Raw genomic sequence first — 21,374 nt, forward strand, 5'->3', positions numbered from 1 at the left:
ATGTATTGGATAAACACAGTACATACTCAGCAGAATAACAAGAATGGTTTTCAGAAAGGAGATTTGAATTAGCTTGCCACCTTTTAACTCATTGAGACACTCGTCACATCTAAAGAGATGGTTCTATAGCCTCCTAGGCAACAGGATAAATATCTTAGACAATTCCATGATCCCTTGGTACTCCTTATCCTTAACTCTAAGGCAGCACTAACGCCATCTCTTCACTTGCTTCCACTTTCTGGAACTGCTTCTATCATTGGCCCTTACTCACATTGACAAATGTCAGCTTAAAAATCTCATTTTCATCTTTATAAAATCATATTGCTTCGTAACCCCCTACAGACACATATCATCAGCAGATGTAGCCAGACACACTGTCTTTGAATCCAGATGGCTTTTCAACAGCCCAGAGCTATGTATCCTATAAACCTCTGTGCCAAAGGGGTAGCATTCTGTCAACTGACAGAATAACATTGAAATACAGTGATTCAAAGACCCTGCCCACGAGCTAACTCAACATTTGTCATCCTACTGAATGTACTACTAGTTAACTCAAAGCTATTACACAGATAATGGGAATGGTTTTCATGGGTGAATCACTGCTTAGCTGAAGGGACAGGAAACACTATCATGTTACATTACAACACAACAGTGAGGCAAAGATTATAGTGTTATAATAAGGGAAGTGGATCCTTTTCTCAAAGAACTTACGGAGTAATGCTACGTGCTTTGTCTTAGGTTTGAACATAGTAACAGATACTAAAATTGTTATAATTATCATTGAAATTAATACATCATATAAATGACAGCACGGCAAAACACTATCAGTTCCAAAAAATAGGATCAAATTGTCTTGGTGGACATAGCTGGTATGGATATGTCCCCAGGAGAGAGGAGGTCCTTGAGGGACACAAATGCTACCATGGCCTCCAAACATACTACAAAAGATCTGAAGCTATCTGAAGTTAGCGCATGTTAGTTCTGTGCTAAAGGATTGATTAGCAGGTTAGGCTGTAAAAAACGTTGTGATCTTTGGATAATACATGAGCTATAATGCGTATTTTATTAACTCAGAGTGATAAAGGATCTCTTGAGTAGACTTACCATCTGGTCCCTCACCACTTTTGCTTCTTTTATTGCGGCGAACACGCCTACTTTCTTCTTCAGAATATGCCTTTTCATCAGGAAAGAAGAAATTCAGGAGGGCCATCTGTAAAATTCATAAGTAGATGTGTCAAAGGTTGGCCCCAGTTATCTATATTAAACATGAGAAACCTACCGACGGGCTTTCAATATAACCTTAAACTCAATATATCTAAAGTCTGAGTCCACCTTTCCTTTCACTTTTCAAATGACTTTGATCATGGGTTCATTACTATTCTATTCACGTAGGTATGAAATTTTGGTTAATCTCTGGAGCCTCTCTATTCTGTTCTGAATATGTTACATTTGTCCACAATCTTCTGGAGTTTGCCATAAATTTCTAAATTTCCTCCCACATTACTGATGGCTATCCAGAACTAGCCTCGGATTTTCTATTACCCCCTGGACTTCATTATCATATGCATCTGATTTTGTCATATTCTTATTTGTGCTCTGCATTTAATTTGTTTCTAAAGTGAGGAGCATCCAATCTTGGGGAGCTAGTATGCCAACTCTCATGGGGGTTAAGTCATGATGAAGTACACAACAATTCTGCCCCTCCCAAATTTCACCAGGTCATGTGGTCTAAAAGACTCATTTTATTGAAATTCGAAGAGGTTAATTGTTTTACTCTTCTGTTTGGCAGCTTTTAAGGAAAACCTAAACTTGTTCTCACTCAACTACTATGTTTTTATACAATAATGTATCTGATGAAATGAGTCTTGTATTGAAAAATACTCATTTTGATGTTTGGTCCTCTGCTGTTTTATAATCATTGCTTATAGTAATATAATGTTTTCCATGTGAATGGGACTACTTTAATGATAATCTTAATTTAAGTATACACTTGAGGTGAGACGATGTGCATAAGGTAAGCAATGGACAGAGCTGTAGACTTGAGTTTTTCTAAACCTAACTCCCCCACTTACCAGCTGTGTAACCTTGGACAATTTTCTCAAGCTTTAATTTCCTCATGTGAATAGCACTTTACTCATAAAGCAGTTTAGGATTATCATACTACCTAGCTTATACAATACATACCCAATAAATGTTAGATATTGCTATTTTAAATACATTCATTATTTTGAAACTTAAAATGAATGCATTTTCATTCTATTGTCAGCTGAAAAATAGTAATTTCAGAGTCTTCATTATGGTGCATTTATTAGTTGAAAAAAATGGCTATTCCCATGAAAGTCCTAACAGTCTATACAAACTTTCTTCAAATCCCTATGATTTGATTCTTTATCATCAAAGATCCCTATGATTCTTTATATCAAACAACTATATCCAGTACCCTTAAGGCGCAGTCATCTAGGGGGATAGATTCATTTACTAAATACAAAACAATAAAGGAATATTGTAACCTGTAGATTATTAGTCATATTGCATTTCAAAACATTTAGGTTGATCACCATGAAGAGGCCATTCTCTAGGGAGCTCTCAGACCCTCCTTAAACAATACGAGCGATTGTCATTGCTCTTCGTTACCTACCAGAACTAGATGGTAAGATCCTATTGCTGAAGACAGCACATACTTAAGTTAGAAGACACAGAGAAACCAAGTTGGAACTGAACTAGAAGCACCCTCCCTGCTGGCTAGCATTCATACTATTAGAAGATGCTATGCAGGCTGCTTGGGGAGAAAATTCATCAATGATCTGAGTCAGCTATGGAGCCTGCATGCAGCAAAACTGATCATTCAGACAAGATGTGTCCACTGGTGCAACAGTTGAGGACAGCCAATTGCTTTCTGATTGGATTTGAACCCTACCCCTACAGGAGGAAATACCTGCCTGGTACTGGAAATTAGTCAAAAGCTCATGGTTGGGGAAGTCACAGGCCCTAAGGGAAAGCTTACTATTTTGATGTTTTGTTAAATGAACATGCCTTTCTATCTACAGACTAGTGGTGCTCTCGGCCTTCAGAGAAGCTTTGCTCTAGTGGGTAGCAGTTAGTGCAGAGACTCATAACTGGTTAAAATGTTGAGAACAAGTGACTGGTTGAGTCATCATCTCTAAATGAGACAGACTCTGTATTACTCTCTCCAAGGCCCAGGCAACATCTTGGAAGAGAGGCCAAAAAGCACGTAAGACCTAGCATATGGGGAAGAGTGCTGTGAAATGCTGTCTTCTGTATATAACCACTATATTTATGAACATATAGTTGCTGTGGTTACATGCACAAGATTGGACCCTTCAATATTCCATTATATTTGGGGAGGGGCTCATGAAATCCCCCCTCCCTGAGGAACTACTGGCAGTTAATGGCTGCTGAAAATGGGAGAGTCTTTCTCTTCAGTAATATAGCCAGCCTCTGGTAAGTTATCATGGTCCAGTAAATCAACCCTAGTTAAATACACATGAATGTACAAGGGAGACCAGCTAGGAAGAAGAATGAAGTCATCAGGACTCTCTCTCTCTCTCTCTCTCTCTCTCTGTGTGTGTGTGTGTCTGTGTGTATGTGTGTGTGTAACAGAAGATAATGTGACCACACTACATTTTATGTATATAAATAATTGTCAAAAACAAAGAAGCAAACACACATCCCTATTTTTATGTAAAAATTTGGAGCTTAGGAGCTAGCTCAATTGGTAAAGTCTTTGTCATGAAATCAAGGACCTAAATTCAATCCCCAGACCCTATATAAAACAGCCAAGTGTGGTAGTTCACACTTGTATCGCAGCACTGGGGAGCTTCCATATGCACACGTTCATACATGTACATGCACTTTTACACATGCATGTACCCATAGGAACACAGACAGACACACAGACACAGACACACAGACACACACACACACACACACACACACACACACACACACACACAGTTCAATTGATTAGTAGTTTGAACTCACTTGACTGGAATATAAAATATATTTTCCCATAGAATAGATATGAATCTGGCTAGGCCCACAGAAATGTCACTCAAACCACCATATAAATAAGTTAATACAACACTAATAACATGAAATCAAACTGGCATTTAAAAATAAAATCTCAATCATGCCAGGAGTGGTGGCCCATATTTGTAATCCCAGCACTCTGGAGTGTGGGGCAGAAGATCTTAAACCCAAGGTCAGGCTACTTAATAAAACTGTATCTGGAAAACAAACAAACCAATACTGAAATCAAGCCCCAAACCAGAAAGGCTGCCAATAATCTTGGGATAGAACAAGTTTTTGTTTTTTTAATGTTATTTTTAGAAATAGTTTTGAATACTAGAACTTGGGATATTTCGAATAGCATTTACTTTTACTTCAAGGCTTGCAGAATAAGTGAAGACCTATTTGTTTGTACACTAAACAACCCCAGTCTACTACAATCCTGAAAGGCTTTTGTTATTGTAACTACATTACAGATGAATACATGCTTTGTTAAAAAGGAGCTTAAGATCATCTGACGGCAAGATAGGAAGCACCTAATACAGGTTCCTAATAAATGAGGCTTCTTAGAGGAGACGTTAGCAGCACGAGCCCTGAGTGATGTTAAGGATTTAGTGATAAATGGGAAATGGAAAAGGAATTCCTGATGAAAGGAGCATTGTGTTTAAAGTCTCAGAGGGAAAAGCAAATACCATTTCTAAAACTACAAGTAACTTAAAATAAGTGGTAGGAGGTGAAGAGGAATAAACAACGAGTATCACCTATTATAGAGTCAGATCATGTTATTCTGAATCAACAGCAGGGGTCAAGTGAAGAATTTTTTTTTCCTTCCTGATATTTTTTTTTTGCCTTGTGAAAATTGCAGACATATTTTTACCTATAGTGAAAACGTTATTTTAAAGCAGGAGATTTGACAAAGTACACATTCTTATCATCTCTTCCTGGATCAGGATAGAGAAGAAGGCTTCTGTGACTAGACAAGTCTCCCTTACGTGCACTCAAGTCATTCTCTAGTGTCTTCTGGCCCAAGTTGACTTGAGTTCTGATTTCTATCATCACAGTTTGGTTTCTCCCATCCTAGACTAAAGTCTCACATAGGAGTGAGTATAATTTTTCATTCAATATGCCTGTGACATTAATTCCTGTTGTTACATGTATAAGCATCCCATTACCTTTTAATAATTAGTAATATTCTATTGTAAGACACTGCCCCTTAAATTTTTAAAGTTTTGACACCCACACACATGTATATAATGTATTTTCATTATATTTACCCTATTTCCTTCTTTTATCATCTTCCCATTCTCTCTGAAACTTCTTGCCAACATGTCCCCTTCCTAGTGTTATGTTTTTCTTTTTCTTATGTCTTCTAACTCTTTTGAGTTTCATCAGGGTTGCCTGCATGTGCATGGGCGTGGTGTTACTACTGAAGCCTGGGCTTCTTACCAGTAGCTGAAGAAAAATGACTCTTTCTCCTCCAGTAGCCATTAACTGCCAATAGCTCCCAAGGGCGTCTTACGCCCCTCCTTCATCCATGCAGGAAAGTTAATGGGTTCAGTGTTCTATAGATCCTATGTAGGTAACTGCAGATGCTATGATTTCATGAGTGGTATACCCATGTCCTGTCCAGAGAAGTGTTTCCCAGGACTCTGCCTCTTCTGTTCTTTCAACCCCTCTTTCCAAGATGTTCCCCGAGCTTGCAGCAGAGGGGCTATAACTGTTTCTTAAGTGCATCCTCCTAGTGATGTACATCTGGCTTATTTTCAGTTGTTGCGATAACATATAAAGCTGATTCAAACATTTATGTGTAAGTTGTGTACAGATATGTCTTGGTTGTATGGTAAGTACCAAACTGTTTCTAGACTGATTGCAGCATTTTATGTGTACACCAACAATGCATGTGAGTCCCAGTATTTTCCGTCTTCACCAATACTTGGCAATGTTTGTAATTTCTATTTTATTCAGTCTAGTAGACATAAAATAGTGTTTCACCATGGCTGTTTTTTGAGTTCTTATATGTCTTTTTTTAATGTCACCATGTTGTCAACTACTAGATTTCAAGTCACCCACCTACAACATATTCCCTAGATCTTTCAAATTTGTTGCTACAGGTTTGACATCTAATTAAAACACCAATTAAGCTCATGTAAAAATAAGAAACAGGCAGCGAATGTAGTTTTGAATGGTGCTTTCAGGAAGATGCACATTGACTAGATAAGAGACCATTTGCTTACTGCTTGAATTGTGGCTGCAATATGAGTCTGCATGTACCCAAATTCTAAAAGGGTATGCTATTAAAATATAATGACATTCCTGGGATAAAAGGATTCCAAATGTAAACGGAGAACCTCCCTGCTATTGCCAGCTACACCCCCAGACATGGCTTCATGTGCTTTGGGTTTCCTCTTAAGCACAACTTCTGTGTGAGGGCTGCTATGGAATGTTGTGCGTTCTTATATCCTGATGGAGGCAGAAAGAGAAGTTGTTCACATATTAACTGTTCCAAAGTGTCTGATGACAGCTTACAAGAATTCAAGCTTCCAGAACAGGAGCGCTAGGGGAGAAACAAACTCATGCAGACAACATTCCACGGGTATGGAGTTTCTCAAAGTCCCCCAAGACGGATATTGTTCATAGTACAGGATATTCCTAAGTCAAGTGTTCATTAGAAAGGAACTTCTTGAATATGAAAGTTCTTTGAATAGGCTATATTTTCTCAGGAACTAGAAGAAAACAACACAAAACACTTTTTAATCAAAATGATTCCCTATTCACAGTGCCCTTTGAATCTCAGTTAAAGACAGGAGGGAAACGTATATTCTATATAGCATAATGGTAAAGACAAAAAAACAAAACAAAAAACTGTCAGTAGCTTCTCATACAAGAGTTTGAATTCTAGCTTTAGTGTTGCATTCATTAACATGGCCTCTAGAGGCACGTTGCAGAATATGAACAAAATAGCCTTCTCTTTCAGAATATTGCTTTCCTATTGCACAAGGAGAGAGCACCAGGAATGTTGGCCACAGTCAGGCATTTTGCTCAAGGGGAAAAATCTAATTCTTTACACTTTATTATGTGATTACATTCTTGTTTCTTATGGTAAAATTACATGGTAAACAGCACCTGCAGATTACAGGGATCACAGCTAGAAACAATTTGTTAACAGAGAGACACAGGGGATACATACATTATTGTCAGTGACTCTCTGGGTATTACTATTATGAGCAATTTTTTTCTAATATCAAACCCCACAAACTTATTGGGTACTTTTCACATGGCACAGAATGGATTTAATTTAATTCATTTTCTATTTCATCACTAACATACTGAATTGTACTAGATGATTCACAGGAAATGACTCATAAGCCTTTTGGGGGGAAGTCATTCATCTCATCCATTTTTGTAAAAGTAGTGCCTAGCCCTGGTCCTAGCACACAGTAGGCCCCTGATAAATATCTCTCTGCTAAGAGAATAACTGAACTATCTTAGTTGATTTATGCTGCTATAACAAAGCACTTGAACCTGAGGAATTTATAAAGCACAGAACTTCATAGTCCTTGAAGCTGAAAACAAAACAACACAAACAACAACAACAACAACAACAACAAAAAGTTAAGGTTCTGACGACTGGTGAGGGCTTCACTCTATTTCCAAGGTAGTGCCTTATCAATATATCCTCCAGAAGGAAGAAATGCTGTGTACTGGAAGGTGGAAAGCAGAAGGGAAGGAGAAGAGACTGTTTCATGAAGACTCTTTTATAAGGCCTTAATTCTAGTCATAAGGAAGGGGACTCACATGGTCTAATTAAATCTTAGAATCCCCTCACACCCGATGATGTAATTTTATTAGCAATACTTTAATTTTTAGGGAGTCCACATTCAAACTGTAGTTCGACCCATTCCTTGAAGCCACAGTATTGTTTCATCTTAATTGAGCCTGTTTTGGAGACCAACTAAGAAGAAACAGGCTAGTTCTTATATGATTAATATGAATCAAATTGATGGGATCCTAAAAGTGAGAGACCTTGTAGGTGAATGCTTTCAAACCTTCATATACATCAGAATCATTACATATGAATATTAAAGTACAGAATCCCAGACCTCCGCCATCCCAAATTTAGATTGAGTCGGCCTGAGGTGAAATCGAAGACCTTGACCCCAATTCCGGAGTCAAACTTCAAGAAACTGCTCCTTCTGTAACTAGTTTATAATGTAGACGGAAAAAGCTAAGTTCTCTTTCTTTGTAAAACGGGGTTCCTGAGCAGCTAGTGTTTTCCTACCTTTTCTTCTGTCAATCTTAATTGGGTTATAATAAGTCAATACTTCATCTCTTCCCACAGGAGACATGTACATACCAGGCTTCTAAAATTAGCACATCATTTACTTAAAAATTTTCTCTTTCAATATTCTGGGGTTAATTTATTTAATTTATCTTTCTTATTGCAGCCAATGTCATCTCATCATCATTATCATCTATCAGTAATAGGCTGAGACCTTCTGAAACATTAAAATGACTTATGCTTTGAGGACCTGAAGGGAAGACTCTAGCTAAGCATTTGCTGTTCTCACAGAAGACTGAGTTCAGTTACCAACACCAGTTTCACAGAGCTCCCGAATGCCCATAACTTCACTCCAGGAGATCCATTGTCCTCTTTGAGACTACACACACACACACACACACACACACACACACACACACACACACACACACACACACCTTTAAAAATAAAATAAGTTATGCTCTGAAATGTCAGGCTTTTTGTAGTGCTAGGGATCGGACAGGGCTTTGCACATGCTAGGCAACCATTCTAATACTGAACTATATCTTAAATACTTAACAAAATCATCAAGTGTTTGCATCACAGCAAGATAGGAGCATTCATGTAGAAATCAGTGAAAGCAGCACTGCCCAATGAGCTTGGTAAATACATCATAGATATAAAATGAATCAAAAGATGGCACTGAACACATTTTAAATCTTATTAAGAACCATTAAAACAAAACAAACAAACAAACAAAAAGAATGCTTAACATGCTTTGATTATAAACAGTAAATCCAGAGAGGGTCAATTAGAGTGTTATCTTTTGAACAAACATTGAGTATTTAGCACATGGAAGGTCCTGAACTAGACAGCATTTTAAACATACATAGACAAAATGCAAATAACACAATTTATTTGTAGTGCAACTATAGCACTTCATTGAAGGAGATAAAAATGGTTTCTAATTCAGTGGTAAGAAGAAAGGCAGAGTATGTGCGGATTTGCTGAACAGAGAACAGTACAGTGTACCAGTTTCTGGGAGTAAGCAAACTAGAACATTCAACAGTGATCAAAGCATCATCCCACAGAAAATACCACCAGCAGAGTTGGGGTGGCAGGGGCAGCAATAGCCAACACACCAAATGAAATTGGCTCCTTGGATGTCTCTGATGTGGATGCTAGGTTTTACTATCTGTGCTATAGATAAATTGGAAGACATATGAAATTAAATCTAAATATAAAAGCTAAACACAATAAACAGTTTGCATCACGCATAGTACTAAAAGTCACCTCTGAATACTGCTTCCTGGGCAGTTGGACTGAAAAAAAATCAATGACAAACAATGCAAGTTACTGCAAAATGGAAAAATTTAAAAAAGAACAGTATCTCTGCTTTGGTAGATTATCCTAGTGGTATCAGTGTCAAATTGCATAACCAAGCAGCTCAATGTTTAGCTTTTTCTTACCCAGTTTTGGCTTGTACAAGTTACCTAACCTTTATCAAATAATGCTTTATATATCTTAATATAATTTTTATTCTCTTTATAGACAGTAGGCACCTCAAAGAGTTCAGAATGCGTTTAGACTTGTCCTTAGGACAAGTATGAAATCTGTTTAAGATGCATATCAAGGGGAAAGGTGAGCTATTATAAATACATGACTACTAAGGAAAAAGGGAGAAAGGCACCTCTCCTTCAGCAGCTTTCCATGTCCTCTATTCATTTCTATTTCTGATATGCAGAACAGAGGTGGAAAAAAAGGCAAGCTTCTTGAAATGATTTGTATCAATGGACAATACAAGCGTGTCCAGCTTTTATATGACTTTGAAATTTATAACCACCACAGATGCCACATTTACCTCATTGATCTGTTTTATTGTTAGAGTCAGAATCATGCTTAATGTGAAATGGCAAGAGAGGACCACCACTACTGGGATTTTGGAACTCAGCTTGGCCTATCAGCATTAAAGCTATGTTCATTGGTGACATATGTGGAGATGCAATGACAGAAGGATACCCAAGCATCTTTGGTATGGTGAGCTTTATAGCATAACCACAAGCAGGCAGAACACAAGACATATTGTAAAGGATGCACTAAAGCATAGCTTCAAATAACACAGCATAGCTGTGGGCTGCTGGGAAAAATAGCAGCAGAGACTAGCTAGGAATACAACAATATGGAATTTGGAAAGTTTTTGGAGAAAGGCTTTCAGCTGACCACAAGTTGAACACAGAAATACAGGCAGTGACACGCTGTACAAATAGCAGCTGCAGGCACAAATCAAAAAGCAGTTTGTATATATGTTATATAGACAGGACTTTTGGTTGAAGATTTAGAATTGACATATTTAATTACGAGGAAGAATAACGATATGCACTGGATGTCACTCCCTTCCCTTAGGAGTTATCTTCTAATTGAATCTGTAATTCCCCATACTTCTAAAGATCAAAGCACTTTGGTATATTAAAGGACAAAGAAACACCTCCATTTGTAATACTTGGAAATCACTAACGATTATCATTTGTGAGTAGGAACAGATTAGAAATCAGCTGCATTCTGGATTAAGAAAATAAGTTCAAATGCATCCTATTAATTATGAACTAAAGACTGAACATTGTATAACTGTGTTATAGTTTACCTTCAGAAGCTGGACTAACTTATGTCAGAGCACCAAGGTGACCAAAATGAGATTGCTTGTGTAATCTATTTATTTTAAACTAGGATTTGCCTTCTTGTTCAAAATTTCTTTGTCAACAGCATTCTACAAAATCTATTTTGTTCTTCATGGAGAACCACGACATGTAAACTATGTAAATTAAAAATATATTTGACAATGATATTAAAAATGAAGTCTGAAAGAAAGATAAAAGCGAGGTAGCCAGTGACTAGAAAGTGGTAACCATGAGAACTTGCCAGAAAAGACTAGGTAAGAGCAAAATTAAGAAACAGACTATTGATTCTGAGATGAAAAAAAAATGTTTCAAATATCCTAAAAAACGTAAGCAGTAAAGAGGAGGATTTTAAGGAGATACAGACTGCATTTTTTAAGTTAATGCTGACATAAGTTGTAAACTAGTTTTAATCCAAAACCAGCTCTCTAAAATGAGAACATAGAAAACAAATCTCACACACACACACACACACACACACACACACACACACACACACACACACACAAAACATCGTGGTGCAGACCTTCAATCCAAATACTTGAATGGCTAGGGCAGGAGGATCGTGATGAGAGGGAGGGAGAGGGAAAAACAGAGGGAGACTGAGAAGCAAAAGGAGAGAGGCAAGGAGAGGAGAGTAGAGAGGAGAGGAGAGAGGAGAGGAGAGGAGAGGAGAGGAGAGGAGAGGAGAGAGGGTATAGGGGGAAAGGAAAGGAGGGAGGGAGGGAGGGAAAGAAATCTCAGAGACCAGTTGATAAGTTCACAGAGAAAGGTTAGGCAGGATAAGATAGAAGAGTCTAAGATACATGTATCTTAAGGAGAGGCAGGTTAATCACTGGTGATATGATCGGGAGAGATTCAGCCCATAATAACTGCCTGAAACAAGCCTAAGGATTAGAAAAAATAGTAAAAGTCCTGGGCTCAAACTCAGAATTTTAAATACTGTAAAACTCGAACCACCAGGGGCATTAAAGGATTGGCAAGAAAATTGCAAGGCTACAAAGAAAGACTATTTCACTGTGAGATTAGACAAATCCAAAGTTGCAATTCAGTTCTCAGTTAACTTGGCATTTTCGTTCCTCTTCTGTCCAAGTGGGGCCAGGCCTCCTGGTGAGGTAAATACCAAATAACTGGTTATGTGACATAATGGCAGGCCAATATTGTTCCAGTAGCTGTATAACAGACAAAAAGAAAAAAAATCCAATATGGCTGTTGATTAGAATCCAGTTCTAGAGTGTGTCTATGGAAAAATCTATTTTCTCAGAGGAAAATTCCTTTTCATTTGTGACCCTAACACAGAATAAAGAAAGCCTCTTGCTGAATATTGTCTCAAAAGTTTTTTCCATAGTATTTCAACAGACCTACCCATTCAAAAGAAATTAGGATAAAATATAAGCAAATGAAGTGCACCAAATAACATTTTCATTACAGTTAATTTTACGTACATCCCATGTTTAGCTGCTAGTTTTAGTGAGAAAGCCATCTTTCCATGGAGCAATGGAGAATTTATTGGCTTTCATCACTGTCTACTAATCTCTCTCATAGAATGTTTACTTTACCTTAACGAATCCTCTATTTTTCACTAATAGGTAAACAGTGTACATTTGTACAGCTCATACCTAATTACAAATATTTCCAAAAGAATCAACAGCAAACTACTAAACTTTAAATTTTAACAGGGTTATAGATAAGGTAGCTGACTAACCAAACCATGTTAGCTCCACTGCCTCCCAAGACTCCATTAAAATGATATACAAATAAAGAAGATATAAACAGTAATACAGGATACCAGGACAAAAGATAGTTCAACATGTTTCTGAAAGACAGAAAGTGGATAGAATGCTGAGCAATAAAGAGGGACTAATAGGAGAAAGTATCAGAGGGAGCTTAGAGCTTGGGAAGATATGGATCTGCCCAAATTGATAATGGAGTAGTTTAAAAATTGGAAAGGACAAAAGAAAAGAAAAGGGGAACTGCTAGGAATGTAGTGCCTCATGGAGTTCTTAGGCCTTCAGTTTGAGTCATCGTACCATAAAACAGGGTGTGTTTGTGAGAAGGAAATGTGAGAAACTCACAGAAAATCTGTGTATAGAATAATCACTTCTTCTCTCCATGTATAGAAGCTCTAGTGTTCCCCCTCCAAATCAGAGAGCTTTTTCTAAAGAGATTAAATGATCTGGGAAAGAATTGTGACAGACAGTATGAACAACACTGCTCCAGAGCAAAGGCTTCTACATATGGATTTGGTCCATACATAGAGGTCCCCAAGCATAATGACTATGCAGAAGGCTGTGGCTTATTGTCTTGCGGGCTTCACATGTAGAGTATGGTTGGCAGTTCCCTCATCATCTAAACATTTTTTTGTTTGTTTTTCAAGACAAGGTTTCTCTGTGTAGCATTAGCTGTCCTGGAACTCAATTTGTAGACTAGGCTGGCTTCAAACTCACAGTGATTTACCTGCCTCTGCCTCCCGAGTGCTGGGATTACAGGCATGCATGCTTGTCTTCTAGACACATTTTAACATTTCATGAATTCAAAAGACAAAGTCCCGAAGAGCTTTCAGAAGGGAAAGACATCAACCGTTAAATGGACAAGATTTTGAATAAATTGATCATCTTACCAGAAAATACTAATTTTTAAGAGAAAACAATGTGGAAATACCTTCAAAGATCTGAAGGAAAATTATTCTGAAAATGTATTCTGTGTCCCTATAAATTGAGAACAAAAGAAAGACATTTTTATTTTACTCAAACTTCCCATTTTATACTCTATCCCTACAAAGTTACTTAGGGATATATTCCAGGAAAAATGCAAGAGTAAACAAACATTGACATGTATATTAGATTCTGGAAGCAGTGGACCTCAAACCAGAGACTAATGAAAAAGTGGCCTAAGATTGATAGCTACACAGTAGGCCTGAGGAGCACAATGTCCAAATTAAGGCAATGAAGGCTCTGAAAAGGAAGGTGCCTGTGATCATTTTCTCTCTAATGATGTGATAAAATACTCTGATCAAAAGTAACTTGGAGAGGAAAGGGTTTGTCTCATCCTACACTTGCAGATCACAGTCAACCACTGAGGGAAGTCAGGGCAGGAATATAAAGCAGGCACCTGAAGCCAGAACTGCCCGTTATTCCACATAGCATTGCTTCTGACTAGGAAACTAGAGCCAAGGAATTACAGCAGGAACCATGGAGGCTGCTGCTTGCTGGCTTGCTCTCAGGCCCATGCTTAGTGAGCTTTGTTATACAGGCCAGGACCACCTGCCTAGGAATAGTGCCACCCAAAGTGAGCCGGGCCCTCCTGCATCAAGTAATCCTCAGGGCAAGCCTCAGACATGCCCACAGGTTAATTTGATCTAGGAAATTCCTTAATTAAGCCTCTCCTCTTAGCTGACATGGGACTATGTCAACTTGACAATTAGAGATAACTAGGAGAGCACTCACAAAAAGCAGGAAGAGGGGCTCATTATTACATTCGTCATGAAGAACTTAGTGAAACCTGTGGGTGTCATAGACAATATAATATAAAGGTGAATCAGAAAATAGAAAAGGCCATACAAGTATAATTGCTATTTAAAAAAATGACAGGGGAGAAATTTTTAATTGAAAACTATTTAAAAATTTTCCAACTAGTTTAGTAGCTGACACTATTATGAACAATGTTTACTGATTTTCAAGTTAAAGTACCAACTAAAATATTAAAGCATAGGATACTTAATTATAGAGATAGTTACAGATGTGGAACAAAACATACATGTTATCCCCCTTGGCAGTGTATAAAATATAAGTACAAGCAAAGGTTTTGATAGGTTTGAGAAAAAAGAGGACCATGTAACTTAACGGCCTCCTAGAGAGGTAAGAGATACTGTCCATCGATTAAGGAACTAGAAAAGTCTTCGTATGTACCTCGGAGAAAGAAATGAATTTAAGAACATAATAACTACATTGATATACCATGGGGGATCAATGAAATAAAGCCTCATTTGTCATATCAAGAGGTTACTAATGTCTAAAATAGAGAAATCAAGAAATAGCAGAGTACATGGGAGCAACTGCCAGATCAACTAAATAGAAACAGTTTATGGAGTGAAAGGCAATAATGTCAGAGTACTGGAACAGTGAATAGCACACTTTATAGTTTACACTTTCAAAACCACATGCATGCATTACTTCATAATATATAAAAGTAATCATATGGCTATTTCAAAATCAACCAGGAACCTTGAAACAGAAATCTAAATTCAAACCAGCCTCTGAGAAATTTCACCTGAAAAGAGTGTTGGCAGGAAGACATCTATGCCTATCTCCCTTTGTCATCTGACTAGCTTCTTTCCCTCATCCACTGCCTTAGAGCCCATGCCCTTTCTCTTAAACCATTGAAACTTAACACCAATTATGGATACAGTTATAACCAGCTTTACTTTCAGCCACAGAGGTTATTTTATGATATTTTACACATATAAAATCTGGAACTATTTTAATGTAAAACTTGGTAAATTTTAGTATATGTGTGTACACTTATAAAACTATCATCACAATTAAAATGATGATGTCCAACACCCCCAAAAGTTTCTTGATGCTCTTTAAATATTTGTTTTGCATATGGTATGTGTGTGTGTGTGTGTGTGTGTGTGTGTGTGTGTGTGTGTATTTGTGTCTACCTGTCTACCTAGCCAGCTTCCTTGAGGTATTCCCTGCCACTGCCTTCCAAGTGGTGTTGGAATTATAGGTAGGCTGCTATGCATTTATGTGGGTGCTGAGAATCTAAACAAGCAGCAAGCTCTTTATCCACTGAGCCATTTCCCCAGTCCCCTCATGTTATTTGTAATCCCTGCCACTCAGTCAGGTCTCTCATACCCTCTGCATTCCCAAGTCACTACTGATTTCTTTTTATCACTATAGGTTTTGTGTTCTAGAACTGTATATAAATAGGACCATATAATGTACCCTTCTTTTTTGTCTGGCTTCTCTTATTTGGCATAATTGTTTTGAGATTTATTTATGTGATAAACAAGTATCAGTAGTTGATTCCTTTCTATTGATGTGGCAGGGGACAAGGGAGGAAATGGAGGCTGTCTGCCTTGTTTATTAGAGACAAGTTCTCTCACAAGTTTACATTTCTAATTAGATTAGCTGGCTAGCAAACACTCAAGGGTCCTATCTCCATGCTCTCAAGAGTGGAAATTATAAATCAGACTGCACTGATACAAACACACATACATAATTTTAGAGAATTTCATACACTCATATAAAGTTTTGATCAAATTCACTTCCATCCAATTCCTCTGCTGTCACCCATACTACATTTTCCTCTCAACTTCATGCCCTTCACTTTTAGAACTACAAAGCTAGTAGTAGGTAAGATTGGTTTCTCTATGTCTCATGACTCAGTTTTGTGGTGTCTTCAGCGACAGAGTCTTAACATTAAATTCTGGAAAGTAACCAAGAGCAATGGCAATAGCCTATAATGCTTGGAGGAGTCTACATGACCCTACTGACAATGACGCAAAAAGTGGTAACCCATACCTATACACTGGGCTTTGTATTTGATAGCCTATGGTGTCTGAAAGAGAGACATTGTTCCCATGTTGTAGGGTAACACAACTAAACTCTTTCTGTACATGTATGCATATATATTTTAGAAAGCTTCTAGAAAGGTAGGCTTTCATATGTTATTTCACTAGCCTTTAGTGTTAGCAATCACTTCCCATACTGCCTCCTTTACCCTGAACTCCCATCCCCTTCCCCATTTATTTTTTTTTCTGTTCCATTATTTTTCTCTTTTTCCAACAAAGCTTTTTTTAATTATTGAAAATAGATACTTTTCTCATACAAGACATCCCAATCACAGTCCCCCCCCTCCACTCCTCAAAACTCCCATCTACCTTCCCTCTCCCCCAGATGCATTTTTCTTTGGAGAAGAGCAGGGCTCAAGAGATGACAGCCAAATAGGACAAAAATAGGTTACAATAAGACAAGGCAGAAGCCTGCATATTAAGGCAGGACAAGGCAACCCAACAGGAGGAAGAGAGTCCCAAGAGCATGAGAAGGGTCAAGAGACATACCACTTCTACTGAATTAAACACCACCAAACCAAATAACCCTGTTAAGAAAGAGGGCTCAGAACTAAACAGAATTCTCAGCAGAGGAATATCAAATGGCTGAGAAACACTTAAAGAAATGCTCAACATCCTTAGTCATCAGAGAAATGCAAATCAAAATGACTGAGATTCCATCTTACACCCATCAGAATGGCTAAGATAAAAAGCTCAAGAGACAGCACATGCTGGCGAGGATGTGGGGAAAGGACATTGCTGGTAGGAGTGCAAACTTGTACAACCACTTTGGAAATCAACCTGGTGCTTTCTCAGAAAACTGGGAATAGGGTTACCTCAAGACCCAGATATTTCACTCCTTGGAATATACCCAAAAGATGCTCCACAACACAACAAGAACATATGCTCAACCATGTTCATAGCAGCCTTATTTATAATAGCCAGAATCTGGAAACAACCTAGGTGTCCCTCAACTGAAGAATGGACAAAGAAACTGTGGTACATTTACACTATGGAATACTACTCAGCTATTAAAAACAAGGAAATCTTAAAAATTTACAGGCAAATGGATGAACTAGAAATGATCATCGTGAGGGAGATAATCCAGACTCAGAAAGACATATATGGTATATAGTCATTATAAATGGATATTAGCTCACCATAGATGTCCTCTGAGAGTCTTTACTCAGTGGGGTATTAGGGCAGATGTTGGGACTAGCTACTGGACTTCAGGTGAAAGGGGTATGGGAGAATGGGGAAATAGAAGGACGCATAGGGTCCAAGAACCCAACAAGAAGACCATCAAGGCTGGCGGATCTGGACTAGGGGGACCTGCACAAACTGATGTACCAACCAAGGGCAACACATACAGTAAAACTAGATCCCTTATTCAGATCTAGCCAATGGACAGCACATTTTCCAAGGTTGAAGGGAGAGTGGGGACTGCCTCTGACATGAACTCTAGTATCCAGATTTGATCACTTCCCCTTGGTGGGGAGGCCTGATGGTACATAGAGGAAGGGGAAACAGGCTATCCAGATGAGATCTGATTGGCTGTGATCATATGGTGGGGGAGGAGGTCCCCTTCAGTCACAGGTCTAGGGGAGGGGAATAGGGTGAAAAAGGGAGGGAGGGGGGAATGGGAAGATAATCAGGATGCAATCTGAATAAATTGTAAGAAAAAAGTAAAAAAAAAAAAAAGAAGTCCCACAAAACCACCAAAGTTAACAGCCATAATATCTAGTAGAGGGCTTCATGCAGATCAAAGCAGGGCCAGGGCTTGCCGCTTAAGTCTCTTTGAGCCCATATGAGCCCTGCTTAGCTGGTTCTGTGTGCCCTGTTCTACTGGTGTTCTCCATGCCCTCTGACTCCTACTATCCCCTTCCCCCCTCTTCTGTGAGGTTCCCTCAACTCCTAGGGAAAGGACCCGATGGAGACCTCCAATTTAGACTTTCATACCACCTCTGTTCTATGCCTCTTCTTTTGAAATTTTTCCCTTTGGCTCCTCACTCATTTTCTGATTCCTATGGTTACTTACTCCAATTTGTACACACATCTCAAACCTAGCATCCACATAGAAGAGAGAATATGTTGCCTTTTCTGGTATTATGGTTTGTCTGCGTTATCTAGTTCACTCAGAATAATCTTTCAGTTCCATCCATTTGCCTGAAATTTTTATAATTTCACTTTCTTTATAGCTGAGCAATCCTTATTTTGCTTTTTATTGCTGTGATAAACATCATGATCAAAAGCAACTTTGGGAGGAGAGGGTTTATTTTACTTTAAAACTTACAGTCTATCATGAAGGGAATTCAGGGCAGGAACTCAGAGCAGGAACCTGGAGGCAGAAACTGAAGCAGATCACGGAGGAAGTCTGTTTACTAGCTTGTTCCTCACGGTTTACTCAGCTTGCTTTCTTATACAACTCACAACCGCCTGCCCACAGATGTGTCGCAGGCCATAGTGGATCAGGTTCTTCATCCACATCAATCAGTAATCAAGAAAATGCTCCACAGATATGCTCACAAACCAATATGATGTAGGTATTTTCTTGAAGTTCAGTCTTCCCAAATGATCCTGGTTTGTGTCAAGTTGACAAAAAGTCCAACCAACACATTGGATTGTGTATATGTATTATATTTTTGTTGGCCATTCATCAATTGATAGACAATTAGGCTATTTCCATTTCCTGGCTGTTGTGACTGAAGTAGCAGTGAACATAGAGGATTAAGTATCTCTGTAGTAGGAGAGTCCTTTGGGAATATGCCCAGTAGTGGGACAGCTGGAATAGCCTTCCTATATACCAATAATAACCATACTATGGAAAAAATCAGCTTAACAATGCCATTTACAATAGCCTCAAAATTATCTAGGAATAAATTGAAACAATAAAAACTTTAAGACACTGAAAAATTGAAACAGATAACATAAGATTGAAAGGCCTCCCATGCTCATGGTTTGGTAGTATTATTATCCTGAAAATTTCCATCATAATAAAAACAATCTACATCAAAATTCCAATGCAATTTTCGCAGAAATTCAAAAGCAATCTGAAAATTTATATGGAAACAAAAAAATCAAGATAACAAATACAACCTTTAACAATAAAAACATTGTTTGAGGTATCACCCTCCCCAATTTCAAGTTATATTATAGAGCCATAGTAATCACAACAGTATGGTCCTGATATCAAAACCAATACATTGGCCAAGGGAACAGAATTGAGGACCTCAATGTAAGCCCATGTTCCTATAGCCGCTTGATTTTTGACAAAGTGGCCAAAATACGCACTGGAGAAAAGAAAGAATCTTAACAATTCAGCCAATGGTGGTCAAACTGGATAGCTACATGTAGAAGAATGAAACTAGATCTTTATCTCTCACCTGCATAAAATGCAGTTACAAATGGATCAAGGACCTCAACCTGATATCCTGAATTCACTAGAGGAAAAAGTAGGGCATATGTTTCAACTTGTAGGCCCAGGACAAAAACTTTTTGAACAGGATACTGGTAGCACATGCTACCAACAATTGAAAAAAATGTGACCTCATGAAACTGAAAAACTTATGTACAGCAAAGGACATTATCATTTGAATGAATAGATAGCTTATGGAGTGGGAAAAAATCTTTACCAGCTATATATCTGATAGAGGGTTAGTGGCTAGAATATGCAAAAAAAGTAAAAAATAAACACACACACAAAACCACAAAGAAAAGAAACAAACATAATTAAAACTTGTGGCGTGGAAATAAACAGAGAGTTCTGAAAAGAAGAAATATAATAGCTGAGAAATACTTTTTAACATGTTGCATATCCTTAGTCATGGGGGAAAGGCAAATTAAAACTACTTTGAAATTTCATCTTTCCTCGGTCAGAATGGCTAAGATAAAAAACCAAACCCAAGCCCCATACCAAAGCAAATGGTAACAAAATCCTGGTGTGGATGTGAGGAAAGAGGCACACTTATTTCCTGCTGGTAGGAGTGCAATCTGTTTCATCTACTGTGGAAATCAGTGTGGAGGTTCCTCAAAAAAAAATCTAGCAACAGATCTAGCATATACTCCTGGATTTTGTACAAGTGCTGGGGATCTGAACTCAGGTCTTTGTTGCAGGATATTTGATCCCATTGTGAACTGTAAAAACCTGTCTTTTGTTTGGCATAGTTGATCCCTAGCACACACCTTTAATCCAAGAGCTATCTGTACACAGGGTTTAATAAAGTTAATCCTAGGTCAAGAGGCAGAGCAAGAAACTGGCTGACAGGGATTAAAGAGTATGAAGGAGTTTGAGTTGAGTGGTATTTAGGACAGCCTGTAGAAGCAGAAGGAAATTTTTAGCTCTTTAGCTTTTGAGCTCTTCAGCTCCTTGGCTTTGGTTTTTGAGCTTTGAGTTAGCAAGTCTTTGGCCTCTTCCTCCTGGGCTGTCAGCTGAGCTAGCGAGCCTTTTCACCTTTTTCCTTTTGGGAAATGAGCTGAGTAGGGAGTTCAGCTGGGTGCTTTCTCTGCCTCTCTGAGCTAGCAGGTTTTCACCCCAGCATCTAGCTCCTGCTTTTGTTTGTTTGTTTGTTTGTTTGTTTTGGTAAAATATCTATCCCCTTCCTCTGCACCAAGGGGAAATGATCAAACTGCAGGCACCAGAGTTTTTATTTAATATTGCAAAATTTTGATGCTATTTATTATAGGGTTTGAAAATTTATGATGGATTATTATTAGCATATAGGAATATGATTGGTCAATTTGAATTTCAACTAGTTTATTTAATTATTGAATTAGAATTATTCTCAAGGAATAAATTTTAAACAATTGGATTAACATGTCAAAAGATCTTAATTTATACAAAGTGCAGATCTGAGGACAA

The 21,374-nt window shown here is 38.1% G+C and overlaps 1 protein-coding gene across 4 annotated transcripts in view; it reads right to left on the minus strand.

Annotated features, from left to right (window-relative positions):
- The window catches only part of EDA (ectodysplasin A), a 376,876-nt gene that overhangs the window by 91,721 nt on the left and 263,781 nt on the right, over positions 1-21,374 (minus strand). For all 4 annotated transcript variants that reach the window (XM_084789880.1, XM_084789879.1, XM_084789878.1 and 1 more), the window contains exon 2: positions 1,105-1,210. In XM_084789880.1, the coding sequence (XP_084646006.1) occupies positions 1,105-1,210 (106 nt within the window). The remainder of the gene's footprint in view (positions 1-1,104; positions 1,211-21,374) is intronic.

Source organism: Acomys minous (genome assembly GCF_964271855.1).
Source record: "Acomys minous genome assembly, chromosome: 7".
Classification (NCBI taxonomy): Eukaryota; Metazoa; Chordata; class Mammalia; order Rodentia; family Muridae; genus Acomys; species Acomys minous.